This window comes from Protomyctophum parallelum (genome assembly GCF_964188405.1).
Source record: "Protomyctophum parallelum genome assembly, chromosome: 10".
NCBI classification, from domain to species: Eukaryota; Metazoa; Chordata; class Actinopteri; order Myctophiformes; family Myctophidae; genus Protomyctophum; species Protomyctophum parallelum.
The window spans coordinates 1992309-2017556 of record NC_139704.1 but is presented as its reverse complement, the minus strand read 5'-3'; the positions used below and the strand labels follow the sequence as shown (position 1 = coordinate 2017556).

General features: G+C 40.6%; 1 protein-coding gene across 1 annotated transcript; it reads right to left on the bottom strand.

The window, feature by feature from the left end:
* Window positions 1-18936: 18936 nt before the first annotated feature.
* Window positions 18937-22435, bottom strand: LOC310866276 (cerebellin-3-like). The gene is made up of 4 exons (XM_083775850.1): window positions 22239-22435; window positions 21612-21689; window positions 20835-20969; window positions 18937-19238 (listed from the first exon to the last, which is right to left on the bottom strand). Exons 1-4 carry the CDS (start codon window positions 22327-22329, stop codon window positions 18958-18960), a joined length of 585 nt encoding a protein of 194 aa, XP_083631976.1. The 5' UTR covers window positions 22330-22435; the 3' UTR covers window positions 18937-18957.
* Window positions 22436-25248: the final 2813 nt, after the last annotated feature.

Below are 25248 nucleotides of genomic sequence, written 5' to 3'. Positions count from 1 at the left end.
TAACATACTGTACCTTGGGTAGAATGTATATGGCGGATCTTCTGTTTGTCAATGTCCGCAGTCCCTTGGGCGTCCACAGATCCCTCCTGATGAAAACAATATTCTTGCGGCCATCCACGGAGCAGAGGTCAAACAGCCCATCCCCGAGGATGGGGAAGTAGCTTCTTAAAGCTGTCATAAAATCTGACTGGTTTAGACTCAGTAAGACTGTGATCTTCTGGACTTTTAAGGCTGGAAAGTGAAACCACAGTCAAAGGGTTAGTTTCAGTTCATCCTTTAGTTGTAGAGGTAATGTGCGTGTGTGTGTGTGTGTGTGTGTGTGTGTGTGTGTGTGTGTGTGTGTGTGTGTGTGTGCGTGCGTGCGTGTGTGTGTGTGTGTGCGTGCGTGTGTGTGTGTTGAAAGAGATTAAAATACCATGCTTATGAGAGTACACTTTCAGACTCGGTTCCAGCATCACTCCCACTCGAAGTTGGACTGTGTTGCTGTCAAAACATACACAATTATCCGGGTTAAACAGCTATTTAACTCTTTGTCAACCGCAAACAAGACTTTTCGGATCAACAAATGCAGACCAAGCAGTGATTAAAAAAAAAAAAAACTTCTACAACACAGTAGCATGTTTGAGTCAGAAATCCGTAGGGCCATTTTGTCTGCTTTTATGGTAGTTACCAGCTGACTAGGGCCACCCACAGCAAATATTGAATGCTAAAGTGATGTTCATGCCAATGCAACAACATAATGTTCACTAATCTATTGGGATTAAAAAGCTCTAAAGAAACTTTAAAAAAGATTCTACCATGCCCACTGACTAGATTGTGTACCTACATAGCTGGTACAGCAGGTGGTGTCTGACATATCTCCTCTGTGTGCGCAGGTGAGCTGTACAAAAACAAACAGACAGAAATATAATTAAACATTTATTTTCCAGCTATGGCACAGACTAAAGCACACAAATAAAAATAAATTACGTACCCATCAGTTCCACAGGACACCACATGGATGTCCAAAAACTGCAGCGGGATTTGCTGTTGGCACTTCAGACACATCTCCTTCACAACCTCAGTGGAGCAGAAGTTTTATAAAACAGTCAATGAAGGTGAAATGATTAAATGATCAAACAGGTTTAGGGTCAATACAATAAGTAATCATTCCTTTTCGGTGTGTGTTTGTATGAGACTTGGTGCACTAGAAAAAAACTTTGGGAGACAACATTAAGAATTGAGGATAGACTACCATTTTAGCCCAATTGTGACCAGAATTTAAATTATTGTTCATCATTGACATTTCTTATATGAAGTCATTATGATTTCATATCCAGTTTGTTAGAGTTGTATGCGTTCGACCACATGTAAACAATAAGCAATTACCTGATCCCCAGCAACCACAGGCACCTGTATCACCTCCGCCTCAAGCCTCTGTTGAATTGGGACTATGTATGCGACAGACCGATTTAGCTCACTATCGCAACGCAGGAAAGAGACACTGTAACCTCCCGGTGGCATTTGAATGTCTACCAATTCACCGGCTCTGTTGGCTTTGTATAACTTGAACCCCCCCCCAAACTCTAGTGGGGGGAAGGATGAATACAGAACACGGACGAACTCCATGTGTGAACTGTCTCCTGTGAACGTGATTTTTTTTTTCCCAAGACCTCGTCGTTTCAGGCATTCAGATTCCACTGGTGTCGGCTTGGTCTTCTGTCCTGGCTGCATGAGGCAGCAGAATTCGTGGGCCCATGCAACTGATATTTGGCTGCGAGCTGCAAGGGTTTGCAGCCGTCGGTTCTTGCGTGCGGGTTCGAACAGTCTGGACAAACTGAGTTGGGTGGTTGTACTCGAGCTGGGCTGCTGATGCCTTAACAACCCAGCAATTTCTCCAAGTAGGTTGGCTGCCTGCATTTCTGGAAGAGAGAGAGACATATTAGCAGTGTTGGGCATCGTTAATTTTCTGAAGTTTTGGATGATGAAACTTTGATGAAACCTGTTGATGATGAATGAATGATACTATGAAACTTAACCATTCATTTACTAGTACTCACCTAATGACGCCGCCACGGAGGATATACCATGTTTAACGTAATTCCAAAGTGTTTAGCCTACATTGTTTAAGTCATAGACGCATGCGGTTTTCGTGAACTTTGGCTAAAAGCATGTTGTTTTTATTATTACAATACCACCCTGGCACCACTGTCATGGTAGCTGGCTACAACCGAAACAACTTCCTCTTCCTCTTCAAAATAAAAGCTGCTTGTAACAATACTGTTATTTCTTAAGTGAACTACAGGATGTAGTAGACGCAGGATGTATAGTGGGCTTGGAAGCTACATCACACAGAAGGCAGGAGAAATAAACTCTGCAGGCAGTCGGGGCTTTATTATTTTTTATATCTTGCCAACAGAATGAACAGGGACACATTATAATAACGGCTATCAATTCAATTCAAAGGGCTTTATTGGCATGAGAAAACATACGTTTACATTGCCAAGTAACTAACTACTAAATTGCAAAACTAAATAGTTAGTTTTGCATATTAGGGGGCTGTACTAAAATAAACTATGAGTTATACCACATTCTGAATCCATTGCAAGCATTTGTCTGTCACCATAAACATAACTCTGGCTAAAAATGGCACCAGAGAAATAATGGTTTGTGATGACCTGGAAAAATGACTATGGCTGCTAATGCTATCTGGCTATCTGTGGAAGCGAGTCAAACTAAATGTAAGCCTAATGCCTACAATTCCAGGTGCTTGTCAGGGTGGGGGTATTCTGATAATACATGAAACAAAAGGCATTTTTTTGCATACGGTGTAGTAAATAAACATTATTGCATCAAACCAGACATACCTGCAGAAGTTTCTCTTCGAAGACCTCTGTAGTGCAATGTGCAGTGCGGGTGTGTTCGTAAGATACCAAACTGACATTCTGAGCGCTGATTGGTGTGGGAGTCAATTGGTCCAATTCAACAATTTCAAACCGTTTCAGCCGTTAGAGAACGGCTGAAATGTATACATACTTTGCATATGATATAGATGTGAGAGTTTGTTTTGGTTTTCTGCACATTTTGGATATAAGCCTCTCCCTCCAAAACAATAAACATATAGGCTGTCAGTTAGTACTATAATCATTTTCGAATTTCAATAGCTTTATTATTTATAATAATTCAAATATATTTGAATATTATAAATAATATATAATTATATATGAAAAAACATGACTATTGACATACAAATTACAAATGAATAAACATAAACGCTATTTTCATTTTACAATATGGACTGACAGTCATATAGGCTATTATAGCTATAATGTCCATAGAGCATATATTCCCACCTGAAAGATGCTTATAAAATGTATAACTTGCCTGTGGTACCATTCCTTGCTTCATCTTGCAGTCCAAAATGATATTATGAATGTGTCCAACTTTAAATGCCCTGTTTTCAGCACTGTCACATATATACCTACTCACTTTCAAAACTGCCCTAAAGATACAGCTTCAGGAGGCTGCAATTCGAAAATGGCCCCTGTCTAACTTTTAACCCCCCCCCCCCCCCCACTCCTTTTCCTTCTCTTGTATATATATTTTCTTCTCACACTTCATACCAGCAACCTGTAAGCTGATTGTATGACATTCTGTATAGTTGTACACAACTGTATAGTTGTGTATATCTGTCTGTCTCTTATATGTCATCATGATTGGTGTGCAAGGGGATGTCATCTTAAAAAAGCCAACACTTAATGAGTATAGGCCTACTCCTGGAGCCCTCGTACAAGGTTTCTTTGACTATGCATCCACCTCTTGGTACCACAGCACCTCAAAGGCCCTTAAAACAAGGCTCCAGACCTCCCAAAACAAACTGGTCAGGCTCCTTCTTGGCCTCACCCCCCTGAACCCACCTCACCCCTGCCCACTTTAACAGGCTGGGATGGCTTAGGGTCGACGACAGAGTACAGCATCTTGCAATCGGTCTGGTCCACAAGATTCGATACACCACCAAGATACCCATGTACCTGTCTAAATACTTCCTTAATGTAAACGAAGTCCACACCCACCAAAATGTGGAACGCCCTACCAACAGTCATTAAGACATGTGAATCCCTTTAACCCTTCAAAACCGCTCTCAAAGGGCAACTACGGATGGCTGCAATTCGAAACTGGCCTCTGTAAAATCTGAATCCCCCCCCACCCCCCTTCCCCCTCACTGTATATGTATCTTTTCCCTTTTTGCTTCCTATATGATGAATTCCTGTTCTGTTCTTTAACTACGTAGAAGTGTCTATTTGTATGTCTCTAAATGTTTTGATGAATTGAACAATGTTGACCCTGTTGTAAACAAGTGTAATGCTTAATTGGGTCGTCCACTCACAGTTAACAGTCTTTGTATTGAGTTTGTGCTTGAAATGTAGTGTAATTCTACAAACTGTTAATAAATATTTCAATCAATCAATCAATCAATCAATCAATCAATCAATCAACAACACTGGTGACTGGTGTTGTGATGAAAAAATACATAGGCTTACTCCCGAACAGTAAGTGGCGCTATGCACCCAAGGGGAAATAGTCGTAAACGCCAGTCAGCAGGCAGGAAGTTAAAAGAGCTTTGAATATTATGCATCCATTTTTCTTCGGAGAAGCTGAGCTGAAGTTGGTGAGGTGAAACAGCCAGAGAAACGTGCGCGTGCATCATCAAACAATGGCAAGCAGGTAAAATTGATTTCTTCGTAATACAAAGACAAATTCATTCCGTGACTTAATAATGTTAAGTTTTAATAGGTCATTAAGTTGCTGATAGTCGGTGTTATTTCCGTGTTTAATGTTGTTTGTTTGGGGAATTTGGTCAATGTAATGGTGCTATGAACTTTTTTACCGCGAGTATTTTACAAATCCACAGGACACCACCATTTTGTCACCAATTTGGACACCACCATCCTACTTTATCCTACTTTATAAACAATAAAATCCACTTAGAAACCGTCTTATAAACACAAACATCTGAAACATTTTGTGAACTTACAGATCTGATATTTTGGGTTACTGTTTTACCCTGACAATATAGTTCCCAGTTGTAACTTTGTGAACCACATCCACTATTTAACACCCATGAATTAATGAGTTAGCCCGGGTTGAAGTTATGATGTGTTTTACTATATATTTTAACAATATCATTAATCTAATCGAATAATTAACACCAGAATGGGGAAGTTATTTATTAAGGACCATAGAGAAGCATGTAATTAATCCCTTTTCCTTCCCCCCCCCCCCCCCCTTCTTTTTGCCCCCTCCATCATTTCAGACCACTTATTCCTGATGGCCAAAACATCTTGGATATAGTGGCCGATGTACTGGACTCAGTTGGCCGAAAATTGAGTGAACAACCAGCTCCACTGGAAATGGGAAGCAACGAACAAGCCATGGACATTGTTGAAAACATTCTGAAGTTGCTGTCAGGCCTTCCAGACCTACAAAACGCTGAACAGATATTTAGAAAATTGTGTGAAGCCTTAGATCTATTGAAATACAATGCAAATGCTTTCAGATGTCTGACATTTCACACAAATGAAAACGGCGCACAGGCATTCCACATACCAGAAGAACAACTTCGGTACCTCATAGAATCTCATTTCAGTGTTCCACAAATTGCCAGTATGTTAGACGTGAGTGTCAGAACCATCAGACGACGTATGACACAGTATGGATTAAAAATCAAGGAAGATTACACAGACATTACGGACAATGATCTAAGAAGGGAAATAGCAGACTATCACGTCCATTTCCCAACTACCGGATACAGAATGACGCAAGGATATTTAATGTCCAAAGGCATAAGGTGATTGTTATTGTTATATACTTGGTAATATATTAATGTTATTATTTGTTTACACACTAACGAGTGGAGTAGGTTATTACTCTGCCGAAACAGAGTTTTTATACCATATTACAATCTGAATCAGTGCTTCTCAAACTTATTTAATGTTAATAAGCATAAACGAGTGAAGATAAATCTGATTGGCATGGGCAACATGAGTCACATGACCCACTCTGATTGGCTGAAGGCCGTAGGCTTAGAATCTTCACTTGGTGGTGCGGGCGGGACATGGGGAGACAGTCAGTCAGTCATCCATTTTGCGACCGACCGAACGACCGAACGAACGCACTTCGCCGTCAACTCCGTCTACAACCACAGAATCCGTCCGTCAGTCAGTCAGTCAGTCAGTCACAGAATTAAGCTAAGGTAAGGACGAAATGCTTTACGTTTCTAACTGTCATCTGTAATCTGAATCTAAATTTCCAATATTGTTCAAACGCAAGCAAAACATATACCAATACTAGCTATGCATTCTCTGCGTTAGGACTACAGGCCCCAGGACAACAGCAGCCAATGCTAACACCACGCTAGCTAGCAGTTGCTATACAACAAACTATAACCTCGAGTTGCGACACACGTCCGTCGCGCATTACTCCTCGAGCTGGCGACATAAAATAATATATTAATTATATAATTATCATATGAGCATGGCGCGTCGGGGCAATAATAATTTGCTAGCTAGCAGCGCAGAGTAGGCCTAGCCATGCAACTGGCTTGCTAGGAAGGTTGTTAGCAAAAGTCATTAGCTCGGGGCATTCGCTGTGCGTGCTAGTTTACAATTAACCCTCTTATGGCTGCCCTTAATAAACTGTTATTGTGCTTTGGGCCAGCTTTGGCGACTTTTTGAATCGAAAGCTCTGCGATAGATATGCAAACTATGTTTATTTGTCGCCATGCTAGTGTAATATCCATCACTGCCACCAGCTGGCGGGAACGCACCATTATGCTGACTTTGGAACAAATAGACAAATGTGGCGAAGTCACTTCCGGTTCAAAGTCCGTAATCATCCGGTTGTAGTTTGAACCCTGAGTGAGTCAATAGCTAGTTTAGCAGTTCGGAATGCTATTTACCATCGTGTTTTTATTAAATAAGTCAAATGAAGGTCTAATCAACCCCAAAACATCCTAAAATATCGCATTTTACGCTGCGATGCATGTGGAATGCACTTCCCATTGCAGTCAGAACTGCAGCATCACTCCCAATCTTCCACGGTGGTCTGAAAACCCACCTTTTCAGACTCCATCAAGGCCCATAGCACTACCCTACCCCTTAGATAGCATTTCTGTAGACTTGGATAGCATCTGATACAAACTTATAGCATGTTATGTAGACAGCACTATAATTGCATTGTATATAGTCATAGCACGCCATAGTACATATGTATAGCATAGTAGTATATATATAGTTTATATGTATAGTCTCATAATATAGATATTCCACTGTTACTTTCTTAGCTTACGCATGTTTTATGATAAATGCTTTTTTTTTTGTGATGTATGCCCATGCTTTTTGTTCTTGCTTAATGTAAGTTGCTCTGGATTAAGAGCGTCTGCTAAATGCCTAAATTGTAATAAAGCCATCACACGTGCATGATCGCGCGTGCACGTGCAGATTTTGGCCGGTTTTTGGTACATTACATAAAAACATAAAAAAAGACTAAAAGATGCTAAATTTTGTTTGTTATAATAAGACGTACTGACAGGGCAGGGCAGTATTTCTTTTTTCAATGGGGGGGGGTTAAAAAACACATTTATCTTTCTTTGTATATAGTTTCCTCTCCCGTAAAGTGTGTGTGTGTGTGTATGTATGTATATATATATATATATATATATATATATATATATATATATATATATATATATATATATATATATATATTCTAATTGAGGGGGCCTGTCTAATTAATTTATAATTTCTCTCTCAGTTCTATTCTCATCTGCTGTGCGTGCTGTCCACCAGTGGTGTCCTAGCTGAGCTCCTGAACAGATGTGTGAGGCCAACCGAGGTAATTAAAAGACGTACAGGTTGTCCCGTCACAAATATACTGTTAAACCGATTGTGAATTAATACACTTAATTCTCTCTCTCTCTCTCTCTCTCTCTCTCTCAGTGGACGGAGACGCCCCCACTCTCTCTCTCTTTCTGTTGGTGGATTAAGACGCCCCACGCTCTGTCTTTCTCTCTCTCTGTGTCAGTTGGTGGACTAAGACTCCCCACTGTCTCGCTCTCTCTCTCTCTCTCTGTCTCTATCAGGAGCTTAAGACGCCCAACGGCCATGAGCAGGTCTGGTGCGGTCTCAAAGGCAGCAGCCCGCCGCCTCCGTAGAGGAACTGTCAAGCTGGATCAGAGGTTGTGCGACACGCCAGGCTGTGAAAACCTGATGTCAGGAATGGACACACACAGCCAATGTGTCCATTGCCTGGGCCCGGAACACGCTTGGAAGGCAGTGCAGGACAGGCGGGCCCTCCAGAGCAACGCGGAAAGTCCGGTGGAATGGTGTGAGTTTTGCCGACAGATAGACACTTTTATGGTCAACAAAAGGTGGAAGCGCGTAGGTGGGGCTGGGGCCTCCTCACAGACTGACGGGGCGGTAGAAAGTGGGGCAGGGGCCTCCTCACAGACTGACGGGGCGGTAGAAGATGGGGCCAGGGTTCCAGAACCTGACCTCCCGCCCTCGCCGCAAAAAGGAGCCAGGCTGCCTTACATGTGCCCTTTTTCCAATCGTCGGGACAGCATGGTCTGCACGGTCAAGCCCACCATTCGCCCTCCTGTAGAGGACACCACCACCACAGATGTTTTTCACTTTTACGGTATCCCGGGCTAAGGGCCGATTCATACTCCTATTTTACCGCTGTTTCGGCGCTGTAGTGCCGAAATGATTTCGGCTCGTCAGAAATTTTCAGTAGCACCGAAGAGCCGACTTTAGGACGGTACCCGCCCCCCCGAACCTCAAATGACGTCACATTGTAGGCTCTACAACGCCGAACCGTCTTTTATTCGGCTCTAAAATAAGAGTATGAATCGGCCCTAAGACATTCCGGGCTTAAAGGTCTCCATGGACATTGGACACTGCACTTTTTTTTTTAGTGCACTTTTGTGTGTGTGTGTGTGTGTGTGTGTGTTTAAAAAGTTTGTTTGTATCTCACATGTTACAGTGAATACCAATAAAGCATTACACTTGTTTACAAGAGAGTCCACCTTGTTCAATGAATCAAAACATTTAGAGACGTACAAATAGACACTTCTATGTCCAATGAGTCCTTGTTCCAGGGACCCCCAGAAGCGAGTGCATACTTTCATCCGACGGAGCATTGGTCCGAACAACAACCTACCTCCTCCCTCACCCTAACCATAACCTCCCCCGGGGCAGACACCTAAACCTAACCGCAACCCTCTCCCGACCCGCAGCGCACCTCGGATGCCTCCCCCCAGAAGCAAATACTTGAGTTACAAACGTTCGCTTTTAAAAATATATATTTAAAGATTTGCAAATCAAGATAAAAATAAAAATAAATGGCAGACCTACAAGCTTGCAGCGCGGCACTCGGTGACGTGCTGTGAGCTTGTAGATCTGCTATTTTTCAACAGTTAAAGCATAAAATACGTTCATGTCTAAAAGGAGACTACTACACATTATATTTATGGATGTTAACTCAATGTAATATAATAATCTTGATTCCAAGTTATAAATAATATTATACAGTCAGTCTCCTCATCAAGTGTAACATAAAGAAAACACTGTAGGGCAGTAAAGAACCGAAAATTGTGAAAGAAAATATGTCATCAGACTTGACTGCTAAATTACATTGTGATTGCATTCCAGGGTACCACGGTGGAGAATTATGGATGGCCTCAGAGCTGTCGATCCTTTGGGGTCAATTGTGCGTGGACTGAAGGAACAAATCATCCCAAGACGACAATACAACGTTGCTGGTCCTCTCTCACTTTGGCATATCGATGGAAACCACAAATTAATACGGTAAGCAGGTTATAGTCTATGTTATCAAGTATCATTGAATTCAGGTGCAAACTGTCAACACCTTGAAAGCTAACAGTGAAGACTGACATTATTTTTTAAGGTACCAAGAAAAGACATGTTAGGTGAAAATACTAATGCAATTAAAAGCAACAACAATACAACCTTTAACACAGAGTCAACTCTGTATACATAGGTGGAGAATTGTCATTCATGGAGCCATAGATGGATTCAGTCGTAAGATTATGTTCCTTAAAGCCAGCACGAACAACAAGGCTTCGACGGTTTTCAGTGCCTTTTTGGCAGCTGTTCAGCAATATGGATTGCCAATTCGTACCAGGACCGACAAAGGTATGCTATGAATTGTACACAATGCAAACACGGCCATCCAGGCTTTTTGTCTGATTCCATTGAATGTGATATCTGAAGTATTGCATTTTTTATTTAAGGTGGGGAAAACGTGGATGTGGCACGGTATATGTTGGAACACCCAGACAGGGGACCAGGTAGGGCTATTATTTATGTTGTTGGTGTCTTCTAGACACTGGTTTGAGTGCAACCATCAATGTCCGTGTATACCTATGTATGTATCAGTGGTCATGAGCACGAGTATGTCACTTATTAATACCAGCAGACGTTTGTTTGACAGAATTAGTTTAATGTTTAGTGGATGACCTGATTCTTTCTGTCTTCCTACACAGAACGGCGTAGTCACATCACGGGGAAGAGTGTGCATAACCAGAGAATCTTATTCTGAACAACATACATACAACATATGTACTTTAGAAGAGAAGGCTATTTTGAGTAATATATTTGCTATGTTACATATTGGGCATGTGTGGTATGAAGACGAGACAAAACAAAAGCTGATGTCAGACTCATTACTCATGTCATTACAGGAAACGGGAGGGGACCACTTCGGCATCGATTATGACGGACCAGTTGGTTCAGCCGATACGTTGCATCCAGTCACTGTTCCTGAGTCGGAATTGACACTGAAGGCTGCACTAGAGGCAACACTGCAGGAGACTGTTGATCCGAATGAGCCAAGCACATGTTTTGGATGTGACTTGTACATGAATGCTAAACGACAAGTCATGTCAGTTATTGGACCTTTTCTTTAGTGACACTCGAAGACCTGAGGCCGAGTATACAAATGCATTCTAATGTATTATTAACACTGCTTGGACAAGCATCAGGAGAATAAAGATATAAGAATGTTGACTAGTGTCATATTTTTTAATGTAATGAGGTTGTACAGATTATAAAAACAGACTTTTCTTTACAACTCATTAAAATTGAGCTAATGGTGGTGTTCTCAAAAACTTATTTGCCAATTAATGTGTGGGTAAATTTACAGAATAAAGTGTACAGAGGGATTTGTCTGCTCAAGCATATGATTTAGATGTCAGGCCATAGGACATGTTTTTGTAGGTTCCTCCTTCTGGAAGGAGAGGAAGAGGAATCCATGCTGGTGATAGGTGAGACCCTCACAGTGGACAGCTGCGAGCAGAAGGCCTTCCTGCATTATTAAAACTTTAATATTACATTAGTTGAAAATATGAATATAACCTGACGATAATACATTTTGATATTAATTCAGTATGTACATGTTAGCAATGCTTTACCCAGAACACTTAAATGGGCACCATGTTGAAACATTAGATGGATGGATGGAAAACTTGGGACCAGCGGTGTCCACATATAAACAAACAATGTCTGTATTTTTGTATAGCATAAAATGCAGTACAGAGTATGGCAGGGTTCCCCAATAGGCGGCCCACGAGCCGAATATTGGGAGCGGAGCGCCCCCTTGTGGCCCCTGGAAGAATTTCCCAGATATAAATGATAAATGGCATACATCTTGGTCAGTAGCCTATGCATGTCAAACTGGGCATGCTTTTCAAATGGGCCCTCCCAAAGGCCTCGCCGAGGGTTGTTGGGCTACCAGAGGTGGCCAGCATGTACCATATCATACCAGAGTTGCTCCTCATCTTCTGCAGCTATTATTGTACAAAAGCATTATTCAACCTGTTCTGTTGTACTATTCTGCATGTTTCTATACACCATACTGTCCATGAACAAACTTTTCAGTATCACCCGTATTGCTTCCAAAATCATCGGACTTCCTACACCCACACTTTCTGATATGAACAATAACGCCATCACACGACTAGCACTCTCGATATCAAATGACACTGACCATCCTCTGTATCGTTTCTTTAACCTCATGCCATCTGGACAAAGATACAGAACCTTGCCATGGAAAAAGGTCTGTTGTAGTAGGAGTTTTGTCCCCTCAGCCATCGCGGCATTAAACAAACTGCCCCGCCGATAGGATGGTTCTGTACACAGTGGGGACCCCATGTTTTGTTTTTTGTACTGTCTTGGTGTTATGTGCTCTGTGTTGTTTTTGATGTGGGTGTTGAACTGTTGAACAGATTGTGAAGACAAATATCCTTCGGGACAATAAATATTATTATGATTATAGGCTACTGTGATTTGATTTAGATAGGCCTATATATTTTTGTGTAAGGCCTTATAGGCCTATATTTGGCCTCAGTGCCTTGTTAGGCTACTCGCTACTGTGATTTGTTTAATTTGTTTAAATTGACCGTATAGGCCTATTTGTATTTGGCTGCTGGCTCGTGCGCTGCCTTGTTAGGCTATAATAAAAAAAGGCCAACGTTATTTCATCTGTTTGTGTGGTCACTGGTCGTGCTTTTACATTTGCTTTAGAGGAATCATTTTAAATGTTCCCGAAAGGTATAGGTTATAGCCAATGTGAATAATATGCTATGAATATTTGGCCAAATAACCACAGTTAGCGGTCAATGTGGTTGTTAACTTGTTGCTACAGTCCAGTGTCCTCCTCCATGATTGTATTGTGTATAAGCTACTGCTGTGTACAGTATAGTGATCGCGCCTTTCTTTCTCTATTAACTTGCGGCCTCGCGCCCTCAATCTGTTTCTGTGTCCCTGGCCAACACAATAGATAACCTACAAGGACATATGAATTTATATACATGGCTATATTAATTTAGCCGATCATCAAACCTGGAGAGATGGAGAGAGAGAGAGAGAGAGAGAGAGAGAGAGAGAGAGAAATGAGCTCCGTTCATTGGCTCTATAGACAAGGGCAGAAGTTTCCTATATAACGACAGGTGCCCACCTTAGAGTAGCCTATATATATGGATGATTTTAAGGATGATTTTAAATAAATATGTCTCTGTCTCTGCGTCACATGTGCACACACACACACACACACACACACACACACACACACACACACACACACACACACACACACACACACACACACTGCTTCTGATTAGTTACTGACTTTACTAGACCAATTTAAAATAGTATTAGATGTTTTTCGTTAATAATAACTTATGCTAATTATTACTGAACCATTTTAGATGTTTATATTTCACCAACAGGCATGATATGCATTTATAGGAATAATAGGCCATCAGTGGCCACCGGTCGACTCCATTTTGCGCATTACGGCGCCTAGATTTAAATGACCACATTAATCAACAATAGACCATACTGTTAATTGAAAATAGCTGCAAAATCACTATAGTTGTGATGGGATAAAGTAGACCTTTTAAGTATAGTTACCAAGTAGGCCTACCATTAACCCCGCGATGCTGAGCGTGTGTTCCAGCTAAACCTAAGGGTAGGTCTATAGATTTTTAGGGTTAATTATTAGGACCCGATTTTTTATTTCATTCAGAGGGAGAGTCAAGGTATATATTTTATATATAGTGAAACATACATTTCATCGATATCCTTCATCGTCTTCATTTCTTTCATAGTTAAAGCAATTGCTAAGTGGTCTATTGTCTAAAAAAAACACACACAAGCATGAACAGTAGACATCTATTCATCATTATTTATTTCAAATCAAAATACAAACCACTGTCACCAACTCGTCTCGAAGTTCGCGCACACACACACACACACACACACACACACACACACACACACACACACACACACACACACACACACACACACACACACATGTTATTACAATAAAAATAGCAATTCTGTTATTTGTGTAATGTGTAGGCTATATAGCCTACAAGTATGTATTTATTATGAAGAGGGCTGCGCTATGGCGATTCACTTGTGTGAGTGGAGGCGGGGGGCTTGGAATGGATTATGACTGTGCAGGCAGAGAGAAGTGAACGGTGTGGTCACGGTACCGCTGGCTGGCCTCTGTTTTGCGGCGCACCAAATGAGCTTCTGCTTCAGTTCATAATGCTAAATGTTTTATAAATCAATCGGATTATCAAACGATAGACTGCAACATGACAAAAACAGTTGCACTGAGACTGAGCCATCTCGTTAAACCCAGCATGGCTGCGATGAATAACCTAATCATTAGACCTAATCAACGTCATATAGTCACCAACCGATCCATATTATTCTGTATTGTATGATCTGACCACGCAATGTTACAGTCCACTGCAGGCTATTTGATTTACAAAATGATTAGTATTATAACCGCCGTCCCTCAGTGCGGCAGCGGCGCTCCTCGTTGTGTCAGATTTAAAATAACAGAGCTGTCTCTAAGCTCTAAGCTCGAGACACGCCATGAGCGGGTGCATGGATATATATGTAGGCTATGTTTGTTCTTTTGGACACCGAACGGGGACGATACTTGGGGTCTTGGACATAGCTTCACTTCAGAGGAAACGGGGAGCTACTCACCAGTCACCACCACTGGAAATGGAATCCATTAGAATGTTATGGAAATGGTAGGCTACATTAACAGTCTAAAGTGAGCTACAAAAAACCTTTATTTCGGCGATAAGTCCATTGAACTCCGTTCTCACTCTCACACAGACACACACTGAAAGAAAAAAAAAGAGAGGGGGGAGAAGTGAGACGGGTTGCTGTTCGGTGTGGAGTGAGTGATTGATTGATTGATTGATTGATTGATTGATTGATTGATTGATTGCGCGGTTATTATTATTATTTTTTTATTTTTTATTAATTTAAATAATATTATTATTAGTTATTAATATTTATTATTATTATTTATTAGAATTTTTATTATTATATAATTTTTATTATTATTATATATGTATATATATATTTATTTATTCATTTTTTAAATATTTTTTATTATAATAATAATTAATAATTCATATTAATATTTTTTAAATATTTTTAAATATTTTTTAAATATTTGTTAGGCTACACGACGCGACAACACGACGCGATGCAGTACAGTACACAGAACGCGAACGCGAACGCGTTCTGCAACGCGGTGCAGAGCTGCAAGCCACAAAGCATGCGTCAAAGCATGCGTCAAAGCAGCGGTGCCATACTGCGCGAAACGGACGTATGCATGCACGCACGCGTGATTAAAAAAACTCAACGCGGCCATGCGCAGTGCAAATGCTATATGGTTTTTGTGGCACTTGCGCAGAACGCACGCACGCACGCATTAAAAAAATCTAACGCGGTTTGGTGACGCGTCTTGCGTTTAGGCTGGCACGGATGGAGCGCCATACACGCGCGCACACACACACACACACACACACACACACACACACACATTTCGATTTCTTTATTTGAGTCCACATTTATAAAATACATTATCAAGGACACAAATATTTTCAGTTGCTTCTGATATACTATGCACTCGAAACATCACGTGTCTCAGTGCTTGAGTCCAAACAAGCCCTAAATGTACAGAATATAGGCAACACATGAACTTATTCACAGACAACATTGGTCACTTCAGTCTGTCATATTACCAACACCGAAAGTAAATCATGGGTACAAAAAGCACCTTCTCCTCCAAATAGACCGACTGCCTATAATGGAGGAGATTGAACAGTATGTTGCAAGCTGCTTTGCCTTATACTTGGACAACCCTATAATCCTCAAGCCTCTGACCACACACACACACACACACACAAACACACACATGCACGCACACACAATGCACACGCACACACAATGCATGCACACACAGGCATGAGGGCACAGTGACCTCTGGCATATATGGTGTGTCTGTCTGTCTGTCTGTCTGTCTGTCTGTCTGTCATTATGCATAGTCACTGGTATTGTCACTGGGTCTGTACCATAGACTGTAAAAAATATGGACAAAGCGTTCCACGGGTCTAACATGAACGTAAAATGTGGACAAAGCGTTCCACGGGTCTAACATGAACGTAAAATGAAGCCTGTAATAATATGGTAATTCCTGATGTAAGTCGCCATCTTTCTAGATCCGTTTTGGACCAGCTGGCCATTGGCTGCCCAGACAACGAGGCGGGACTTCCCCCCTTCTTCTCCGTTGGTTTTTATTTTGACTCGAGTGGGAGGGGAATCCCGATCATAGACTGTAACGGTAGCCACGCCCCTCAGAACATACGCAATGTTTTTTTTTCTTTATGGTAATTTTTTTAATTAATGGGACCATAATTTTCCAAAAAGAATATTATGACATTAGAAATGAGACTTTAAACTAGTGACTGGAAGAAGAAAGTATTCATGACCATGTTTATTAAGGTAATACAGTCTAGGTGAAGTTGGGCCAAAATACATGGGCCTCTATGGAGCTATGGGGCTTTTTGGGTCCAGTCCAGCGCCACAACAGGCCATTATATGAACTACCGATTTCAAATGAGGCTTCACGAAATATCTGGCTGACTGCCCCCCTGGTCTGTACCTGGCAGTGTCCCAGGGGGAAGGGGGGTCTCCAGATTTTTCTTTTAATTTTGTGATGAAAAGGGCAAGTTACCCAGTAGGTACTAGGTCATTATCAAGTATTTTCAACTACCAGGTAACTAGCCTGACCTAAGCAGAGACATTTCTGGCCTAGATGGGAGGGTCGCGCCTCAGAAAAGCGCGCACCCTGATTGGATCTCATCGATCTGTCCGTCACCCCCGGCCCCTCCTCTCCCCCCTAGTGCAGCGCTACGTCACATAATTTAGAGCGACGCCCACCCGGAAGGGTTGACTCCCACTTTTAGACTGGTTCAGCCCACGGCTTTTTCCAGGCTTTCATCTTTCGCGCAGACGAAATGAAAGCCTGGGTATCGAGGCTACCAGGTAACTATATTCACTGTGTTTACATGGGTACTACCCAGTGTTTCTATGTATGTAATTGTATTTTTTTGTGGTATGTCAAATGTGTGTATGTGTTGCACAAAGGCCGCTGCAGGGTCGCAAGACCAATTTCAGTGCAAACTGACAATACATTTAGCCTACTATATCATATCATAATTATCAAACATGTCAGATACTGTAAATAGATTGATTTAGCTAACTTTATAGCAAATCTAATGGTGATGATGATGATGATGATAAAATACTAAGCATAGCTCTATTGTAGGTACTCAGAATGAATAGCCTTGATAACCGTGGCCATTCTTGGTACTTAATAAAACAATACATGTTGTGTCCTCATGTAAAAATAAAACAATACATGTTGTGTCCTCATGTAAAATTAAGCCTATCTGGATTAATGAGAATTGATTTACACTGCTTAATTACCATTCATTGTTAGTTATAGCTAATATAGTTAATAGCTAACCACTTCCCCCTGGCACCTCTAACTGCACTCTTCGGTGTGGTGGAACCAGATCAGGTTCAAAATAAGTCCAGGCCATTTTGCTCGCTACACTATACTAACATTGAACATTCCGTGGTATTACGGCCTTGTATACTGACCTGAGTCCTTTAAAACTTTTTAAAACTTGTTAAAATGTTATACTTTAAATTGTTATTTTAAATTTTTACTTGTGTGTGTATTGTGGAGCATCACCCAACGAACGTTTTTCTCAATGCTGTACCTGTACATCTATGTGACAATAAAACACCTTGAACCTTGAACTAGGAAGTTAATCCTTCAGGCCTGGAAGTCGGAAAAACCTCTGACAGTTGACATGTGGCTAAAGGAGCTGGGAGGAGTGCTGCATTATAACATCCGGTCCGTCTGTAAAAGTGCTCCGCTGCTATAAATCACTGGGCGCTATGATTTAATGGATTAAATAACCCCGGGCGTTCGGGGTATTAAAGGCTTTATGTATACCGTAGGCTAAAAGGCTGCTGATTCACAGTACAATATTGACATTGTGATTGTTCTGGAATCTAGGGACACTACCTCTAGACTATCTGTGTATGATGTAAAAACATTACAAATGATAGAGGATGTAATACTTGGTTGGAACTCCCTCTTTCAGGATAGGCATTTTTTGGCCTATGTGGAGAGTCACTTTCATGGATTTAATTACTTTTGCAGTAAAAGTAAAACTTTGGACAATCAATTTCATGAAGGAGACATCGACATCCTAAAGATATGAAAAAACCATGTCCCGTTTTGTTCGAGGTATCTCAAAAACGAATTTGTAGATTTTGATTACAAAACATGCATTGATTTAATATCGTTGCTGTCAGGAGGAAACCATGCACCTAACTCAATTTTTGAGGTTTTAGATTTTTAGTTATTATAATTTTTTTTGGAAAAGTGTTAAAAAGTGCTTCGGGCAAAACCTCTTAATTCCATTTGACCCTCAAACTGTCTGCTAAAGCAACTAACTCCACCACCTCTCCCCGTCTCATGGATTGACAATATATAAAGTCACAACACCAACTTTGATGAGGCAGTAATGCTTTGTTTTCCAAATATAAGGTTTTCTTTATTTTCATGAAAAATGAACATTTTGGAGTTAGGTGGTTTCAGCAGAGATATACTTATTGAACTTGTGAAATGGGACATTCTGCATAATGTATATACTTATACTTTTGGTACTGTATGATTTTTATGCCAATACTTTTTCTCAAGTAAATCTAAAATACTTGACTTTGACTTTTAATTATTTCTATATAGCAGTATTGATACATTTAGTTAAATAAAATAAAAAAGATCAGTACTTTTTCCACCACTGTTTAAGTCTAATTATAAAAGAAAGGCGAGAAAGGCTTCAATACTTGTTGGAAGGTGTTTAATTTGATCTGCACCTGAAAAGCATTATTTTGGGTGGTCCACAGTTCAAATATGATTATTTTGATGGGTCCACAGTTCAAATATGAATATCTTCAGGGGTCATGGCCTGAAAAGGTTGAGAACCCTGGGGAATGTCTACAGTGGGAAGAGCAGAAAGCCACTGAAAGTAGAGTAGCGGTACGCATTGTCGAATAGTTGATCATTCTCCGCCCAAGTGACCAAATTCACTGTGTCTCCGGCATCGAGTGGCAGAATCACTGCCTGGGTGGCGGTGTCACGGCCGTTTCCCTTGGGTCGCCAGGTGCTGACTTGACGCTGGCCGTTCTTCGCCAGATAGGCCCCCGAGTTGTAAACACATAAGCCGATCGTTTTGAAGATGAAGTGGAACGCTCCCTTACACGGAGCAGTGAAGATACCTGCAAGTCAGCAATATGGAATCACTATAGTGTTTTCGATTAATCTGTCATGGTTACGACGGAATGACAAAGTCTATGATCTATGAAACTTTTTCATCGGCAACACAATTTTACACATCATGTGTTTCTTCATTTCTCTCTCAGCTAAGGGGGGGGTCCTTTGGTGTGAAAAACATAAAGTAAAAACAACATCCGGAGTGGACCGCAGCTCAGAGCATGTACGGTGGGTCTTATAGGCTTGCTCGCCTTGTTACAGAAGCCCCTTTTGGACAAAACACTATGGGCTCCATTTTTGTCACCGCTAAACCCCTTATCCCTAAACTTCTTTGCCTTTTTTTTTACTATTTTGCAAAACATTTTTGAATAGTTAAAATGGCCAGTCTACAAGCTCACAAAGTGTCAATGTAGATTGGCTAGTTGAACTATTCAAAAATGTTTTTCAAGATAGTAAAAAAAAAGGCTAAGAAGTTTAGGGATAAGGGTTTAGCAGTGATGAAAATGGAGCCCTATATACAGTATGCAACGTCTTTGGTCATTATGACCAATGTCTCATATAAGACAGATGTGTAGAAAAAACTATACATTTATTGGTATAGTTATACTGTACTCTATTGTGCTCTGTACTGTATTGTAGTGTACTGTGCGGGGGTCCCCGGAACATCCAGTCCCCCAGGAACGCACCCAGGATGGCGGCCCGTTTCCGGCGAGCCGCCCCACGTCCAAAACGCCCCCAGGAACGCGCCCAGCAATCAAACACAAGTGTTTGGTCAAACCACGTGGGAGGCATACTTTGGTCCGACGGACCACTCGGGGTTAGGTTTAGGTGTGCTGCCCCGAGCTCGCGGTTATGGTTAGGGTGAGGGTTTGGGGTAGGTAGTGATGGGACCAATGGATCGGACCTATGCCCCGTCGGACAAAAGGCATGCACTCAAACCACGTGACTTCCATTGGAAAAGCATTGGGGAGGGTGTGCACGAAGCCTAATGGAGCGGAGGCACCGCTCAAAAATAAGTTAAAGGGATTTAGCCTAAGACCCAGCACACACGGTCGGAGCTGCACTGCGCTCTGGATGTTATGTCATTCTCTAACTCTCTCTACCCCTCTATTGGATATAATAACATCAGATTAACCCATTTAGAACTGAGGATGATTCTTAAAAAATGTCTTCTAAATCCTAAAAGTTTTCAGAAAAACCTATGTTTCTATGTCAGTGGTACTAAACCTTTGGCTTTTTCATGTCAAAGACCCCCAGAATTATCTGTATTTGGCCGCCGACCCCCATCTGAAAATATGTTGTTCCAGGGACTTTGAGTCAGATTTGAGTTAAAAACGTTCACAGAATATATATTCCAAGATTTGCACCACATTTTCACGATTTTTCAAAAATAGACCTACAAGTTCATAGCGTGGTACTACTACAGTACTCGGTGCCACGCTATGAGCTTGTAGATCGGCTATTTTTCAATATCTAAAGTATAACATAATGCTTAGAACACCAAAAGGGGTTCCCGCCCAAGCGGCCCAAAATAGGTACTGTAATACAATGGTTAATCCAGCGTTCTCCTTTAAAGACCCGTTCTGTGAGGCTCTCTGTACCTGTGCAAGCGTTGTAGGCGTTGCAGTTGTTGAAGAACACATTCCTGAACACGACAGTTTGCTCTTCACACGCAGGTCCAATACACACTTTTGCATCATCTCCCAGCGAGGCTGAAAAGCCCACTTTCTCACCGACTGAGGACAGAAGAGAAAGGGAGCAGGGAGAAAAACATTACATTTTCTCACCGTTTCATTACATTTTCTGTGACATTTGACATAATTTCAAGCTTGGTTAATCCATTAATCAGTTCAATCAATCAATCAATCAATCAATCAATCAATCAATAGCATTAAAATAATCCAAATAGATTTTCCATTCTGTCTAATTCATATAATTTGTTTAAAGGACCACTTCATCACTTTTCAACCTATACCTTCATATAATTGTCATGTTTTTTCTACTCGGTCTGTGTCTCATAGGAAGGCTGTGGGCCGTTCAGAAACCCGTCCACCAGTGACATAATTGATGGGAAAGCCAAGCTAATAGAAACTGCATGTTTTCTATTCCTGAAAAAGTCGCAATGTGAAAATGGAAGCCATCGTTCTCACGATAATAAAAATTAAAATATATATTTTTTTATTTAAATCTTAAAAAGATTAATCTGCCTAACGATGATGTCACTGGTGGATGGGTTTCTGAACTGCCCAAAGCCTGACACAGAATGAGTAGGAATAAATGGTGGTATATGAATATGAGGACCAATTATATGAAGATAAGTTGAAAAGTGGTGAAGTGGTCCTTTAATTAGTTGTAACAAACGCATCACTTTAACTTACCCTCTCTCTTGAGGTTTCCCACATCTTCGTCCAAGGTGGTCAATTGTGCTTCAGTTTCTCGCTGCTTAGACGTGAGCTCTGTGAACACATTAATCATCTCCAGTAATGAGGCTTCACTCAATGCTTTTCGTTAATACCTGATAACAGATTCTACAAATGTCTTCTTAATCATGACAGGTTTCTGAAAATGTCAGTGCTTCTCAAACTATGTCAAGTCAAGGACCCCAAAAATGATGTAATTATATTGGCCCCCGTCTGAAAATATGTTGTTCCAGGGAACCCCCAGAAGCAAAGGTATGAGTTAAAAACATTTGCTGTGAACGAATATATATTCAAAGATTTGTGTGCCGTGCCACAAGCTTGTAGATCTTCTATTTTACAACAGCTAAAGTTTGAAATAATGGTTAAAGTGGTTAAATGCTAAGGTGACACAGATCCCATGATCCACAGCTGAGCATTAACATTAGCTGTGGTAAAATGATAATACCCTGACACATTAGTTCCCCCGACATTTTAGAGATATTAAATTTAACAGTGAAGATATGCTAATATTGTGTTATGTGAACTGCATTCAGGATTCTTATCAATAAAGCAAATCAATCTAGTTATCTGATTGACAGAGCTTACCTGCATTCTGCTTCTTCAGAAAGTCCACTGCAGCCTGCAGCTCGGCCAGCTTAGCGTCCAACACTTGGCCAACACTCAGAAATTCGCACATTTTGGCGTTGTCGCACGGCGTGATTGTCTGTCTATGACTGTCTGTTTTCTATGCACCTGTTGGGTAGAGCTGCTAACACTGACACAGAGGAGGCCTTTTTATAAGCAGAGCCAGAGCTGTCACATGATAACTATTATCCGGTGCCACATCAACGTTGCATGGCAGTTACTGGGAAGTCGGAGGTGAAGAAATTTAGTTAGATTCTCAAGAAGGCAAAGGTGTACCTGATTGTCTGGGCTTGTAGCATGGGCATCGGATGAGTTGCGTCATCATTACAAGGAAATGTGCTCATACTGTATGGTAAATGGTACTGTTCCTGTTCCTTTATTTGCACTCATGTGGTCCAGGTAAACCATCTCGGTCACAGGAATTCACATTATCAAATGTCTTCTGAGGACCTGTCTGGCCCGGGTGGGTGCCAGTACCGGTTGAGTGTATTTCAGAAACCAAAAAGTAAAAAAAAAAAAAAACATCTTCCACTTTTTGGTTTCTGCAAAACACTCTTCCAGTGCTTGGGGGCCAGACTGGTCTGCAGAAAACACATGATAATGTGAATTCCTGTGACCGAGATGGTTTACATTAAATTTTATAGTTTTATAATTGTTTACTTGTTTACTGTTGCATTGTTTGCACTAAGTTCGTCTCTCTTTTGTTTCCATTATTTGCACTAATGTATTTCAGAAACCAAAAAGTAAAAAAAAAAACATCTTCCACTTTTTGGTTTCTGCAAAACACTCATCCAGTGCTTGGGGCCGGTCTGCAGAAAACACTGTGACCGAGATGGTTTACATTTTATTTTTATTCTTGTTTACTGTTGCATTGTTTACAGCACTGCGGTCTGTCTGTCGACTGTAGATGATCAGATATATATATAATATATATATATATATACAACGTTCATTCCGTCCGTAAATCGCTGTGTCGTACATATTGGTAGCCTATATTAGCCCAATATTGCCGTTACACATTTCACTGAGGTTTTTGTAAAGATTAAAATCTATCTTTGACAGCTCACCTGTTTTAGCGCATTTGTCACAGGGTGGCGTGTGTGAGGAGGTGTAATTCTAATGGAAATGTCACGTGTGGTCCAACTTTCTAATTACTGGGTAAAGACGATGTAATTATCAGACTTATTGCCCATTGTTCAACTCTTTAGAAGCTACAATTACCAGGTAAGTACAGGGTAATATTGTGGAAACAAAACACGCTTTCTTTTACAGTCCAGTTCCACCGTAATTACTGTGTAAATACCAGGTAAATATTTGTGTAAATACTGAGAGAGTACCAGGTAATATAATGGAAACAAACCACGCTTTCTTTTACAGTCCAGTTCCACCGTAATTACTGTGTAAATACTGAAAGTACCAGGTAGTAATATGGAAACAATCCATGCTTTCTTTTACAGTCACAGTTCTACAGTAATTACTGTGTAAATACCAGGTAAATATTTGTGTAAATACTGAGAGAGTATCAGGTAATATAATGGAAACAAACCACGCTTTCTTTTACAGTCCAGTTCCACTGTAATTACTGTGTAAATACTGAAAGTACCAGGTAGTAATATGGAAACAAACCATGCTTTCTTTTACAGTCACAGTTCCACTTTAATTACTTAGTATATACTAGGTAAATACTAGGGGTAATTACCAGGTAACACATGGTAGTCATCAGGTTAATATCTGGTAATTACAATGTAAATAGTCATTAACAGCCGCACGGTCACTGCACCACTTGATTGATAATGCATGAATCAATAATAAGTACTCATAATTACATGGCAATTCCCGGGTAGTAGTTAAGAAAATATTTGATAATTACCTAGTACTTACTGGGTATATTTCCCTGTAGTTGACATGTAATTGACTGGGTAATACATGGTAGTTATCAGGTTAATATATGGTAATAACAATGTAAATACTGTCATTAACAGCCTCACGGTCAACTGTACCAATTGATTGATAACACATGAATGAATAATTAATGGGTAAATACCTGGTAGTCGTCAGTGAATTGTATAGTAAATACTAGGTAACTGCTAGGTAACTACATGACCATTATCCAGTATTTACAGTGTAATTAATTGGTAACTACCTAGTATATAGGTTATAATTTCCTGGTAGTTGGCAGGACAATACGTAAGGATTACCTAGTACTTACTGGGGAAAACTTTGTATTTTCAATTATAGGTTTAAATTACTGGTATTGTAATTACCGGTCACATTACCTTGTAATTACCTGGTAAATACTCATACTTACATGGCAATTACTGGGTAGCAATACCTAGTAAATACACAGTAATAACCATATAATAGCATGGTTATTACTGTACTGTAAAAGAAAGGGTTACCAAGATCATTTCCACGTCTTCGGGTGCTTTGGTGGAGGATTCCCTTCTTGCCGGAGTTGTTTGCCCATAAAGTCCATAAAGTCATCCACCTCACTGAGGGGAGGGAGAAGAAAAATAAACAGACATGAGATGACACATTATTAACCCCCCCCCCCCCCCCCCCCCCCAAAAAAAAAGGTTGTGCAGGCAATAATTGGTAAGACCATTTAATTCAACCATTTCAATTAAACTCAAATCCAGATAGGACATGTAAATACTGTACAAAACAATTAAAAGAAAACTTGCTAAACATAGATAATCTGAAATATATACTTGTATGGATTATGTATTTAAACTAAACGTGACATGTCTCACTGAAAGTCATATCATGTAGTATGTATTGTACCTTTGATGCACGCCTGGGCCATCTAGGTATAGACGTTCTGCGTCGTCGAGGTTCACACCCTGAACCTGTGCAATTGCACATATCGTGGCCTGTCAGGTAGAACAAAAGAAAAAAAATACATAACTTGGTGAGGTCTCCCTTCAGCTCAAGCATGGTGGAGATAGGTTACCTGTGAACTATATCCACC